General features: G+C 38.4%; 1 protein-coding gene across 10 annotated transcripts in view; it reads right to left on the bottom strand.

The window, feature by feature from the left end:
- Positions 1-15,249, bottom strand: part of smoc1 (SPARC related modular calcium binding 1) — a 69,575-nt gene that overhangs the window by 33,759 nt on the left and 20,567 nt on the right. For 8 of the 10 annotated variants that reach the window (XM_053682730.1, XM_017475940.3, XM_047157823.2 and 5 more), the window contains exons 3-7: positions 14,689-14,772; positions 9,440-9,546; positions 8,947-9,046; positions 6,091-6,141; positions 5,131-5,178 (exon numbers count right to left, since the gene is read on the bottom strand). In XM_053682730.1, coding sequence (XP_053538705.1) covers positions 5,131-5,178; positions 6,091-6,141; positions 8,947-9,046; positions 9,440-9,546; positions 14,689-14,772 — 390 coding nt within the window. The remainder of the gene's footprint in view (positions 1-5,130; positions 5,179-6,090; positions 6,142-8,946; positions 9,047-9,439; positions 9,547-14,688; positions 14,773-15,249) is intronic. The other 2 variants (XM_047157824.2, XM_047157825.2) reach the window with 1 other exon arrangement.

Below are 15,249 nucleotides of genomic sequence, written 5' to 3'. Positions count from 1 at the left end.
GATTGCATAAGCTTTATTGAATAGTATCCCTGCCAAAGGGGAATCAATGTGGCCAAATACATGTTCACAGTGGAAAGTCACCAATTATTTAGATATACTTTTGATATGCATATTGTGTGCCCACAAAAACCAACCTCAACATGAACTGTATTAGAAAGTCGCAAATCTCAGTTGCTTTAAAAGATGATCACCAACAAACCCTGGGCACAAACAGATGGGAAAAAATTGCTTTGTCTCAGTGTCATGTCACTGCAAACTAGAGACTCCATTTCCCAGAATGCACTGCAAACTACAAACCTGGCCAATGGAACACAGACACATCACCTTCTCCTGAGAACTAATCACACACCTGTTCCCAATCACACCACAATATATAAGAGACTGCTTATTCACAATGTCTTTACGAAGTATACGCTCAGTCAGTGTGTTCCCTGTCATTTAAAAAGCCTTGATCTCACGTTGTTATTCAGGTTTTGACTTCTCGTTTCGTGCTTTGCCTTGCCTACTTCATGCCTGTTTGCCGATCGCCTGACCTTTGCCTGTCTTTGTTTATGCCTTTTGCCTTGCCCTTTGGATTACCTGTTCTTAATAAAACTCTAAACTGCACTTGCATCCTTCTCAGCCTCCATTACGTGACACTCAGTTGTAAATAAGAACCACCAACCATCATCAAAACAATTTTTTAAAAATTCCCTACTGAGGCTCCATCTGCACTTATTTGGCTATTTTGGATAAGCTCTTTTTCTCTGTATTTTTGCCTCAAACACAAAAAAACAGTCCCTGCATCTCAATTCTCCTACCTATACTACAGACTAAAAGTATGTACTATTTTTGTGAAGAAAAAGTACATACTTTTGAGTGTGTAGCAAAAGATTATGCAAGTACTGAGACATAAGAGAACGCTGTTGCCTAGTTACGCACACAGTCACCGTAAACAAACTCCTCGTTCCGTTTCAGCTTTTCTTCATTTCATTATTACTTATATCATTTATACTATATAGCTTCGTTTATCATTCCCTTGATTTATTTTTCCCATTTCATTCAAACCTCTCTAAAATGCGCCTTTGAATTTGGTGAAGCAAACCGTCGCAAAACTCCTCCCCTCTCACTCGCGCAAGGTCTTGTGGGCAATATTAGCTGAAAACGTGTCCACGGATCCATGTTTCGAAAACCTACAGGAAATCTTGGACCATTCAAGTTACCTTTGGGATTCTCAGTTCAACATACTACGATTTAGGACACACCAATTCTAATCTCAGATACTGTTTAGTACGGATAGTATGCCAGTTGGGATGCAGGGAGTGATTTACGTCTTGGGACTCTTAAAATAAAGTTTTTCATACATACATTTGTTTGTTGTGTGTTGATGCTGACATCAACAGTATCAGCCTGTGCATACGCACTGCAATGTTTCTTGTGTTATGAATGTGTGAAGGATTTTATCATTTATCATGATGATCCTGTATCATGGCTGCTGCCCAAGTTGTTACTTTTGTGGTCTGTAAGATTACAGTGCGTTTCCATTTAATTTTGCTTTGTTTTATTATTACACTCTTTTGAACCAGAATATCCTACACAGTCCATCCAGGATTTTGAGTTTTTTGTTATTGTTGCAGCCAAAAATGCTTGATCTTGCTGCTGCTTTAAAAAAAAAAATTGCAAAAATTGCAATCGCACGGAATTGTTTTGCGCGGTCTTTGACAGTGATGTTTGTTGATAAATAAGACCTTTTAGCTGTACTCATGTTCGATGCACGTGAATCGAATGGGGCTTTAGCTGAATGCGTGTTGTGATGACGTCACATGACGTCACATGCACAAGAAAATTCGCAAGCTCGTGTGAATATTTTCCTTGATTTTGCGTTAATTTCTGCGATCGCAAAATCACAAAATCCGAGAGGGACTGGCTATATGCTGGTTTGCTACCAAATCTACCTCTCTGGCAGTACAGAATATACTGCATATGGTGGTTTTGCATGACACCCAGGTGAGCTCTTTGTATTCTAGCATATCGTAACCAGTGGCGCCACCTCATCGTCAGTTCACACAAACGAATCCTTATGTTTGTCATTTTTTGTTTTTGTTTTTAGAACTTTTGGACATGTTGGTGTTTTTCTGCATTTCAACTTCTCTACCGCTCAGTACACATGCTCTTAAAGGCTTTGATGATTTGGTGGATGAGTTTGCGAGGTGAAAAGCAAGAAAGAAGCTGTAGATAAGACTGCCTTCCTCATAGCACCAGGGCTAATCCAATATTCATAACGGATGTGCAACATCATAATGTATGCACTGTATTTAGCATGTGTGGGGTGGTGGGGCAGGATAGTCAGGGGTCGCTGCATTGGTTCATGAGTAGTAGGATGGGGAGGAGGGTCCTGCATAGGTTCCTGTCCAGGAGCCCAGGATTTACTAATCCATCCTGTTTGATTTGGATTTTTAATTTTGTTAATGGAGGAGTAAAAACTATATGTATATGTGTGGTTCGAGGCCTGAGGCTTTACTCCAAATGTACTTACAGTGAGGGAAAAAAGTATTTGATCCCCTGCTGATTTTGTACATTTGCCCACTAACAAAGAAATTATCATTCTATAATTTTAATGGTAGATTTATTTGAACAGTGAGAGACAGAATAACAACAAAAATAATAAGAAAAACACATGTCAAAAATGTTATGAATTGATTTGCATTTTAATGAGGGAAATAAGTACTTGACCCCTCTGCAAAACATGACTTAGTACTTGGTGGCAAAACCCTTGTTGGCAATCACAGAGGTCAGACGTTTCTTGTAGTTGGCCACCAGGTTTGCACACATCTCAGGAGGGATTTTGTCCTACGCCTCTTTGCAGATCTTCTCCAAGTCATTACGGTTTCGAGGCTGACGTTTGGCAACTCGAACCTTCAGCTCCCTCCACAGATTTTCTATGGGATTTAGGTCTGGAGACTGGCTAGGCCACTCCAGGACCTTAATGTGCTTCTTCTTGAGCAACTCCTTTGTTGCCTTGGCCGTGTGTTTTGGGTCATTGTCATGCGGAATACCCATCCACGACCCATTTTCAATGCCCTGGCTGAGGGAAGGAGGTTCTCACCCAAGATTTGATGGTACATGGCCCCGTCCATCGTCCCTTTGATGCAGTCAAAGGGACGATGGACGAAAAACACCCCCAAAGCATAATGTTTCCACCTCCATGTTTGACGGTGGGGATGGTGTTCTTGGGGTCATAGGCAGCATTCCTACTCCTCCAAACACGGCGAGTTGAGTTGATGCCAAAGAGCTCCATTTTGGTCTCATCTGACCACAACACTTTCACCCAGTTGTCCTCTGAATCATTCAGATGTTCAGTGGCAAACGTCAGACGGGCATGTATATGTGCTTTCTTGAGCAGGGGGACCTTGCGAGCGCTGCAGAATTTCAGTCCTTCACGGCGTAGTGTGTTACCAATTGTTTTCTTGGTGACTATGGTCCCAGCTGCCTTGAGATCATTGACAAGATCCTCCCGTGTAGTTCTGGGCTGATTCCTCACTGTTCTCATGATCGTTGCAACGCCACGAGGTGAGATCTTGCATGGAGCCCCAGGCCGAGGGAGATTGACAGTTCTTTTGTGTTTCTTCCATTTGCGAATAATCGCAACAACTGTTGTCACCTTCTCATCAAGCTGCTTGGCAATGGTCTTGTAGCCCATTCCAGACTTGTGTAGGTCTACAATCTTGTCCCTGACATCCTTGGAGAGCTCTTTGGTCTTGGCCATGATGGAGAGTTTGGAATCTGATTGATTGATTGCTTCTGTGGACAGGTGTCTTTTATACAGGTAACAAGCTGAGATTAGGAGCACTCCCTTTAAGAGTGTGCTCCTAATCTCAGCTCGTTACCTGTATAAAAGACACCTGGGAGCCAGAAATCTTTCTGATTGAGAGGGGGTCAAATACTTATTTGCCTCATTAAAATGCAAATCAATTTATAACATTTTTGAGATGCGTTTTTCTGGATTTTCTTGTTGTTATTCTGTCTCTCACTGTTCAAATAAATCTACCATTAAAATTATAGACTGATCATTTCTTTGTCAGTGGGCAAACGTACAAAATCAGCAGGGGATCAAATACTTTTTTCCCTCACTGTATGTACTTCAGAGCTGAAATGAAGAAAGTGAACAGCTTGAGGGACATGGATAACCTGAGGAGAACAGTAAGAACAGGCTTGGGTCATAGTCGTCATGAACAGAAAGTTTATGTGTTTATGTGAAAGTGCTTAATGGGCACTCAGCCATAGTTGTATTTCCGAGGGTACTTCCTAATGTAGGTAAAGTGAAACATGATCCAAAATAGTGAGATCCAGGAACAAACTTTGAGCAAGCTTCACAATAAACCCCTTCCATATACACACTCCTTTCTGCCCTTGCGCAGTAAACCTCTCGCCACACTCCCACCCCACTACGCCGCCCGCGGGGCCTGTAAACGACAGTCTAGCTTTCCAGAGTATCTTGGCTGCTGTTAACCTCTGGATGAGCGGTTTGAGATTTCACTGTGTGTCGTGGGGCAGGAACATTGATTCCAAGGCTTTGATCAGCACTAAGTCCTTACACCGACTGTAAAAGCTAACAACGTGAATAGGTTTTCATTGTTTACGGCCCAGAGAAGCCAAGCACCTAATTACATAAACTCAAGCCTGGAGTCAAGATCGACACAAATAAGCTGCTTCTTGTAGAATAGTTGTAGAATAGAAACCGCGGAGCGAGCTGACTGAAGTTGGATAAACTAGCAAGATAAAAGAGGAAAGTGCTTTTTCCTGCTACATTACAGCCTACAGTAAAGGCAAGAAGACACTAGAAAACACCATCCTCTAAAGTTCACAGGGAGTGACTATCCAGTTTAACTTCTTTGATACTTGGATTATGCATCAAACCAAATAAATTTCAACACACAGACACACCGAGATGTACATACATACCTACAGTACCAGAAAAACGTATCACCTGACATTTATTTATTTATTTATTTATTTATTTTGAGGCTTGAAAAACTGACAAAGATTGTTTTTTTCATGTATGAATGTACAGTTTATGATTTTTTTTCTAATTTTTTTTTGCTCACTGCACGCCATAGAGGTCACGCACAGCTTCTGTAGATCTCAACTCACCTTTTCTGCCAGAGCTAGGTGGTCCTGGAGGTTTATCAGTTACTGAACCTTTAGAAACAGAGCAAAGGATTAGAAATTAAAAAAAAATTCTCTGACGCAGGATTTCCCCTGGATTATGCATCCTAAATGTTTAAACATCCAGGAGAAATTTATGAAGGAGCATGCACATATTGCTGTACAGTCTTAGAAAAAAAAAAGGGCTCATCACGGTTTCATTAAAGGGACATAATTATATAATTAGAGGTTTGTTTTAATCTAAAATTCTCTTTCTGATACGGAAAAACTTGGTTGTAGGGATCTACTCAGGACCTCATAGAATTAAAAAAAGAACGATTCAGAGATCTTCATTTCCTAAGAGTGTACAGTCTGGGGGGGGGGGACTGTGACTTGTCTAGAACCTGATACAGACACAGACATTGATCAGACAATTAAATACATTTACTGACATTGAATGAAAGATAGATTTGTGTAGGATATACTGTCATGCACAACACTGAAATGGATTAACTGTAGATTACTCTGAAGTCAACCTAAAATATTACAAACATAAACATATTTTAATAAAATGTAAACATGTTTTATTAGCCATTCTGCCAAAACATAAAACAAAGACAGAAAACACAAAAACCACAATGGAAAATTAAGACAGAAATCTCAGGGGTGCATACTAACATTAAGATGCTGGACACACGTCATCAAAAAAAATAATAAATAAATAAAAATAATAATAATAATAATAATAACAACAACAATAACAATAATAATAATAATAATAATAATAATAATAATAGCACAGGCAGTTACAATATTTACAGTTATGGACAAGGTCAGTCAATGGACAGGAATCAAGGCGCATGCACATAAGTTGGCATGCATATATCCACCGAATTAGATCGACACCAATTGTAACGGGAGGGAGAAATGAATTTGAATAAGGCGATTTTAAGGAGAATTTACTACCTGTCATTCCACTCGTCCCAGCATGAGTTCCCATAAATTCATGGACGTTTCCTGAAAACGTGTTCGAGATATTTCACTTGTGTTATGATCCATCAGTATAAATATTTGCACCTATTTTGATTTTTTACAGGTTTCCATCATCTGAATATGTCCAAGGAAGAATTTGCCATGTTGGCAGAAATAAACACATTGAATGGAATTACACTTTTATTGTTACTTAATCTAGGACATGAGGGTGTCTTCACAAGAAACAATAATGAAATTATTGGATCTTATGCAGGACAGCAGGGCTACAGGTAGAGACCGTTAGCGCTAACTTCAGAAAAAAAAAATACATACCAAGCCTGCCACCTTCAAAGATGTCTGAAAATAAATTTGACTGTAAAAACGTCCGAAACGTCTCCGCTATATTTTGTACTTGCGCTCGTAATGGGTGAGATGATCAACAATGTGAAATGGCCTGGAGAATTTATAGAAGCTTGAGTCAGCATGAGTTATTGCTTAACTATGCAGTGTAAAAACACATGGAGGAAAAAAAGAAGAAAGAGACCAGACTAGAAACAGGTGCTCTGGTCATATTGCAATCTAATTCTGGCATGTGTCCAGGGAGTTATCTTTAGCAGGAAAATTGTAGCTATTATAGTAAAGTATTCCCATTCACTTTCAGTTCCCCTCCAAACATCTTCCTTTGAAAGCAATTGCATGTGGGTTGTTTTTTTTATGGTAATGGTATGATCTGGCGGATAAATGCTGTGGAAAGAAGCAGTGAGACGTAGAGGAGAGAGAAAGTACAAGATACTGTGCTGCGATATCCATCAAGCATTGACGCAGTGCACAAACAGAGGACGTGTAAAATAAACACAGTGGTAGCTGAAGTTAAACATCAGAGTAACTCCAATAAAGAGCAGAAACTTGATCAAACAAAAGGTCTCAAGGTTATGATGAACAGACTCATTTATGCTGGAACAACCTCGCCAATAAAGCTTGCAGCAATAAATATCAGTGTTGAATTAAATCTGACTACAACTGAAGCAAGGCTGCTCGACTCATAATCATGTGTGTATGTTCTGTCATATACAGTATATCCACACACATAGCCAATCTATGTCTTTTTTTATCATAAATTATTTTATTACTGTTCCTTATTTTCATTTTTAGACTAGCCATCTTGGCGATTCCATGATTGTGATGTCATTTAGCACTTTTTTGTGTGTGTTAACCCATTTCAGACAGCATTCCCATTTTGAGGATTTGAGCTCAGAATTAGGAAATACACAAAATGCTGGTGAACTAGCATCCATGCTAATGGCATAAGTATATAAAGGACAATATCACAATATCAACGAAAATAAGAGCCAACAAAAGAGCCGATCGTTCTTCTTCCTATAATTTACATTTACATTTATTCATTTAGCAGACGCTTTTATCCAAACTGACTTACAAATGAGGATCTTTTGTAATCTGCTGGAAATCTGGTTGATGCAATTTCGTGATGAACATAGTACTTCAGATATTTTATGGGGTGAATGTGTTAACAGAAGGTAACGGAGTTGAGTGAATGTTGTTGGACGCTAAAATAAAGTGGACATTTTTCATAATCTTTCAAGCATGAAATGTTAAATGGATTCACATATTAATGCAAAGGATTTAAAAAATATATATGTTAATGATTATATTTCAAGTTAAAGTTGGCTGGGACAGGTACACAGTAAAATCCCCAGTAAAACCCCCAGTGTTGATTTCACACCCTACAGTGTTTAGGTAATATATATATATATATAAAAAAAAGAAAAAATAGGATGTATTGTATTATCTAGGTGGCTATTTGTTTTGTCATGGTAAGTAAATACTAATGCTAGCACTTTTTTGAAACAGACGCTAACTATTACCTTTACTTACCTAACTAAATATCCACCAACAGTCAGAATTTTAAATTGTAATTGAAATGTTTTCCAGTCAACCTAGTGTTACATCATGCTAGTAAAGTATTGAGATTGATACTTTCTAGTTTACTAAAGTTTTGCAATGTTAACTTAAAGGAAGTCTGGTGAGGTAAAGACTGTTAGCTGTTATAATGTAAGTGATAACAGGAACTAACTTGTTTCATAATTACATAATTACATAATTATAAAGGGATAAAAAGTATGGTGTCATTCTTTAATACCAAGAAAAGTGTAACCATTGACAAATTGCTGCGGTGTAAGAGGAATAAAACACTTTGTGTTATTTGAAAATAATCAACTTCAGGGTAGTAACAGTAACGTCACTTTATGTTGGGCTGCATCACATCACCCAGCCTATAACAGCAAATCCCATCATGATGTATTGTTTCCTTAATTAATTTATGTACCTGTTCCAATAGAATGCATATATAAATGTTATGCATTATGAAACTGGCGTGATGTAAATGGTCGACACTTATATAGCACTTTTTTCCAAAGTGCTTGACACTGTGTCTCATTCACCCATTCACACACACACTCACACACCAATGGTAGCAGAGCTGCCATGCCATGCTGCCTTGCCATCAGGAGCAACTTGGGGTTCAGTGTCTTGCCCAAGGACACTTCAGCATGTGGAGTCATGTGGGCCGGGAATCGAACCGCCGACCCTACGATTAGTGGACAACCTGCTCTACCACCTGAGCCACCACCACCCATATGGATGTTCTTGTTTCATGCCAACTTTTAGAAAATCTGTAAAACTGTAAAAAACTATAATTGTGGCCCATTTTTAAGATCTTAAGATCGTGTAGAGCCCAATAGATCAACGAGCTGGCTTAGCACACACACACACACACACACACACACACACACACACACACACACACACACACACACACACACACTGGAGTACCTGAGCACACTGGAGTCTTGTTTTGCACTGAGGTGCCACTGATGGGTTTGCCCTCTGTGGTTACACACCAGCAGTAACCTGTAAGTGTGTGGCACTGGACCTAAGAACACACAAACACAAAAAAAATGTTTCAACATTTCCTACAAAAAAACTACACAGGTATTACTGAAGATGTTCACCAGGCATACAGACTGAGCTTTAGCAGCTTTAGCAATAAATCCTCGTCATGGACAGATAGTCTGGATTTGGCAAGCCGTCTGTGACAGTTTAATACATGACTGGAACAGTGAGTGGAGCAGGTCTCTGAAGTGATTTAATGTACACTTTTCCAAACATTTTCCCAATATTCTGCTACTGATGAGAAATACAGGGAGGCAGTGTGTCCCCTGGAGTTAGATCAAGGTGCCGTGCGAGTCCCAGACGACCCGTTTGTTCGTGTTCAGGAGTGTCAGATGTAATGTATAGGACTTAGTGATCCAGAGCGCTGACACACCTGGGCGAATGTCCCGTCTTCGTTGCACTCTGGGATGAAGATGGACTCCTGTGCCATCTTGGCTTGCTCCAGCGCCAGGCTCCTCTCCACAAGGCATTTTGACAGGCCTGAGTGTGAAACACATACACAGCTGAAATAGGATTAAGTATGACATCTGTATCACTGGAACACAATTTATACAACTTTATATGTAATTACAAAATCATGTAATATGGTAATATGGAAAAACAATCATATGAGACAATCCTAAAAAATCCTGTTGGTACAATGTACAGTTGTGCTCATGAGTTTACACACCCCTTGCAGAATCTGCAATATGTTAATAATTTAAAAAAATAATAAGAGATCGTTAAAATTGTATTTTTGTACTTTGTAATTATACTTTTTATTAAGTCCTGCCCTGAATACAATATTTCAAATAACAGATGATTACATATAGTTCACAAGACACAATAATAACTGAATTTACACAAATGAACCAGTTCAAAAGTTTACACACGCTTGATTCTTAATACTGTGTGTCGTTACCTGGATGATCAACGACTGTTTTTATGTTTTGTGAAGGTTGTTCATGAGTCTCTTGTTTGTCCTGAGGAGGTAAACTGCCGGCTGTTCTTCAGAAAAATCCTCCAGGTTCAGCATCTTCTGCATATTTGACCCCTTTCCAACAGCGGTTATATGATGTTGAGATCCATCTTTTCACAATGAGAACAACTGATGGACTCGTACTACAAAAGGTGCAAACATTCATTGATGCTCAAGAAGGCAAGACGATACATTAAGTGCCAGGGGGGTGTAAACTTTTGAACAGGATGATTGGTGTAATTTGTTATTGCTTTGTTTAAATATCTTTCTTTTTCATTCAGTACTTCCCTTCAGAAGCTACATATGATATTTAGATGTTTCCCATAAGACGAAATAACACACTGCCAGGTGTATGGTTTTCCCAGAGAATTGGAATGTTTATCAAAAATAATGTTTATGCATGAGAAAAATGTACAATAATACAAGATGATTTAAAGAACTACATTTTTCATATGGAATCTTATGCACAGATATGGCAACCCTGGTCATAGCACTACTAAAAGCTAAAAACATGCTCTTATAATCAGTCACTTCAGACTCTTATCATACTGTGATTTTTTCCCCCCATGCCTATATTAATAGTTTACAGCTTGGCAGTGAATTCAGACCCTGGCAAAGGTTCAAAACATTGTAGGAAAATGTAACAGGCAACACCTGTTTAAAGCAGATTTAACAAATTTGTTAAATTTGTTAGAAGCCTACATGAAATTAAGTTGGACTGACCTTTGTTTTTGCAGGCTTTGGAAACTTCTGTTCATATTACTCACATTAGTAATGGAGTTGCCTAAAGCATGTGGATTATACAATATTTTATAGTGCCATATTGGAGAAACGGTTTACACAATAAAAATAATTGATGAAAAAAATATGTGAATCTCCAGTGTAATGAAAGTAGAGTAATTGGACTAAGGCGCCAGTCGATTCTAATTGGCTAAGTTGATTCAGGTGTGTGTTTGGCCTGGTCTGACTCAGCAATAGGAGCTGATCAATAAAGACTTCACACAACTGGTAAGGTTTACAACAGAATTCCCAAAGATGTTCACCTCCATCACAGCCCAATTTGAACCCTTATCCATCCAAGAACCCTAGAGGTGCACTTTTTCTTAATAGTATAATGTTGCAAAACACTGCACTAAGATAACGTGACAAAGAAATGTGTTGCAACCATAACATCTGCATAAGTCCATACGAATGTGAATGTGTGTTGTGCATGACAGGGTACTGCCAAAGAAACCATTGTTTTCTCAATAAATCTTTGTTGCCCTTCTCAGGTTTGCTAAACACCGCGTGAGTGTTGCACTACTCAAACAACCGTGCGTGGACAGATGACACAAAAGTTGAACTTTTGGGGTAAATACAAACCGTGTCCTGTTTGGAGAAAGCAAAACTTTGAACACCAACACCGAAAACCTCATCCCAGCCACTTTTCTACCACAAGGCCTGGATGACTTACAGACGCTGACAGAAAAATGAACTTTAGAGCAGAATGTCTGTCAAGGATCTGAAACTCAAATAACACTGGCGAATACAACATAACAATGAAACCTGAAACATAGAAATAAATAGAAATAAACAACCAAGAGTCCAAACAGAAGAAATTCCATATTTAAGAATGACCCATTTCCAATCTCTGTCCCACTGACATAATGAAGCTGGTCGCTTAAACAGGACATCTCTAGTCTTTTAGATTATAAATTCTTATTGATTCTACACGTACTTTGTATTGCTGCAAAATTGCTACAAGTGCGTTGTATTGCTGCAACGCACTATTCTCGGGCCTCCCAGCCAGCTCCATCAAACCCCTTCAGATGATTCAGAATGCAGCAGCACGCCTCGTCTTCAACCAGCCCAAAATAACCCACGTCACACCCGTCTTCATCTCCCTCCACTGGCTTCCTGTAGCCGCCCACATCAAATTCAAGGCCTCGATACTCACGTACAAGACCTCGTCTGGAACAGCACCCCCTACCTCAACACTCTCCTGAAGGTTTACATTCCCTCATGCAACCTACGATCGGTTAACGACCAATGCTTAGTAGTGCCTACTCAGCATGGCTCAAGGTCCCTTTCCAGAACCGTCAAACTAACTGTCCCTCAGTGGTGGAATGAACTTCCAGCCTCAATCCGGACCGCAGAATCTGTGAAAAAACAGCTAAAGACCCACCTTTTCCGTGAGCACTTAACTCACCCTTAAAATGCCAACCCCACATTATCTTTAAAAAAAAACCCTTATACCTCTACTCTGCGCACTTTGCTTCTCTAGAACTCAATTATAAATCTTGTATGGTAGCGCGACTCGTATTGTTCTCCGCTTGATATATCGCTTTGCTTGTATTTCCTCATTTGTAAGTGGCTTTGGATAAAAGCGTCCGCTAAATGAATAAATGTAAATGTAAACAGGGTATATATTTATGGAAAATCAGATCAAAGTCTAAATAAGGACTGAAGCAAGATGGGGTGTGCTTTTATAGGAAAATAATCAATGAGCAGATGATGGGATGCTGCCTGTCATGAATCCCCAAAGTATTTATTTATTTTTTTGCATATTTTAAACCCTTTCTCAAATTCCGCCCCACCTCCCATTTTGACAAGGGGGTGCATAAACGACCTACCCAAAATCAAAAGGTTGCTGCGCATGAGTCCATCTGACTATGCACATAAACAAGGTATCTTTAGAAAGCTGACACTTGAGAGTTTACCGTTTTAAAATTCCTCAGAAATCCTCAGACTGTTATTAATAGCATCAAGCTACACATTACAATTTATGAGATTACTATGTTAATGTTATGAATGTAGTAGCTATTTTATGTTACTATGTTTGCCCAAAACTCCCTTTAAAACACAAACGAGTGTTTGTAATAATTTCCGATTGCGATTGAATGTGGATTTTAATCATATAATGAGGCCGAAATGTATTATTTGTAGCTTTCTATATTAGGTCAGTGCCTCCAGGATTTCAAGATTTTGCGATCACTGAAATTAATGCAAAATCCAGGAAACTCCGCAATATTTGGAGGAGCTCGCGATTATTCAAAATTTCCGCAGATTTTCCACAGATTTTGGCCAAGACACGTCATGTGATTTCATCATTCCGCCAAATCCCTCTTCGATTCACATACGTAGAGCATGAGTACATTTACCAACAAACATCACTGAGAAAGACAAACAATTTCATGCAATTGCAATTTCACCATTCCAAGTAGTTTTCAGCAAAAAAAAAAAACACAAAAACTTTGACGAAAAAAAACTGCAGCAAAATCAAGCATTTCCCCGCAACAATCACAAAAAACAACAATTAAGAGTTTAAGCATGTCCCAAAGAGTTTTATTCTTCTTATACCACACCAATTTGATAATGATACATTTTTCTTTATTAATTAAAGAATGATGCATCATAAATTTATCTGCTTTTATTTACATTTAATGTTGTGCAACGTCCCTGAAACAAATTAGTTCCTGTTATCATTTTATAATAGCAATAAACAATGCCCTCTTACCAGTCCCTCTTTCTCTTTCTTGAAGTTAATAAAACTTTCCTGTGGTGGAAAACTTCAGGCTACAGCTTTCCCTCTGGCATTACAAAGCACTGACATTGGAGACTCCTTCCATAAATTTTAAACAAAGTCTACCTAAACTTCACCATATCAGTGAGTATATGAACAAATATGTTTATTATACAGTACTGTATGTATTACTTTGTTAAAAAAAGCAAGTTTTATTAATTATTGTTAATTATTATTAGCTTTATGTTATGTGCCACATCTGTCAATATACAGGTCCATGTGAATTAGTTGTTAATATTGAGATCATAATGTAAATCACAATCATAAAGCACATTAATATATAAATGTGATTTGCCTTGCAGCTGGAACTACTGTCAGAGCTACTGTTAGCAAAAACTAATCAACACATTCTCACAAACCAGATTGAAGAATTCAACAGTGCGGTGGTATAAATATGTTTTTGATATGAAAATTAATATGATATGATTTGAGAATAGTATAATATAACTCAAAATAAACTATATAACATAGTTATTATTTGATATGATTAACTCTTTGAGAGATGGGGTTTCTGAGCCAAACTTGATATGTTTGACAGTAACTTGGCTATAACAAGGAATAGCAGTGAATGGCTTCCTCTGAATATCATGAATAGATTTTTTTATATGGTAAACCAACATACCAAAAGAAATTCAATAGTTGCAATAGACCATGCTCTCCAGCATCAACATAACGTCTTGCCTGTATGTCAGTGTAAGTATAGAAAATGTTGGATTCTACTGTTCTGTATACTAATTTATTCTTCCGGTTTCACAGTGCCAGCCATATTCCTAAATTCATTGTGTGTGAACACGGTCTGTGAACACTTTCATGCACACCGATGAGCATGGAATGAAAACACTTAACACGCTGGAGACTAATCTCATTCATACAGCTGGACACCTGTCTTGTAAAGTCTAAAAATCTGATACAGCTTTATTTCCAGTGACCTAATCTTCATACCTATCACCATCTGTTTAAACAAACCGTACCCAAACAACTCCACTAAAAAGCACAACGCTTTTGTAAGATGGGGTATGTGGAATGTTTCACTGACAGATACAGTTGTGTAAAAATCCTTGTAAGTAAGATTTCTGATGATTAAGAGCCAGGTGTGACTTACCTTTGATTTCTAGCTCTTTACCTTCTGAAGTCAGCGTGGGAACAGTAAGCATGGGGGACTGATCAATCCGCCCATACAGCTTACCTGAAATATAGGAGTCCATAGTTTTTCAATTATAATCAATTACCTCTTAGACATAGGGCTATTCTTGCTAAATTTTAATAACAGTCAATAAAAGGGTCCCTAAATAGATATCTGGTATTTTTTTCTTCTCCGCACTGATAGGTTGATGATGCACACAAAACTGAATGACCAGATTTATGATGGGGTAGGGACTGAATAAAAGGACTGCCCAAAAAGCTCGTCTGAAAGCTGATTGCAGTACTACTAACATCTACTTTGAAAGTCAAACAACAAACAAATGAATATATGAAAACCTTTACAGAGTGCTGGTTTTTAATGTGGGGGAAAAAAAGTTTTTTACTGCTAAACTGTGAAGATATGCATGGATTTTTCCCCCTCGTTAAACCATGGATCTATTTATCAATCTGCGAATTAAATAAAGTCTCTATGCCAAATAATTCCCACTAAGGAAAATGTAAGACATGATCCTTCATGGTG

The sequence above is a fragment of the Ictalurus punctatus genome, chromosome 9, assembly GCF_001660625.3.
Source record: "Ictalurus punctatus breed USDA103 chromosome 9, Coco_2.0, whole genome shotgun sequence".
NCBI lineage: Eukaryota > Metazoa > Chordata > Actinopteri > Siluriformes > Ictaluridae > Ictalurus > Ictalurus punctatus.
This window is presented reverse-complemented; position numbering and strand designations above follow the sequence as displayed.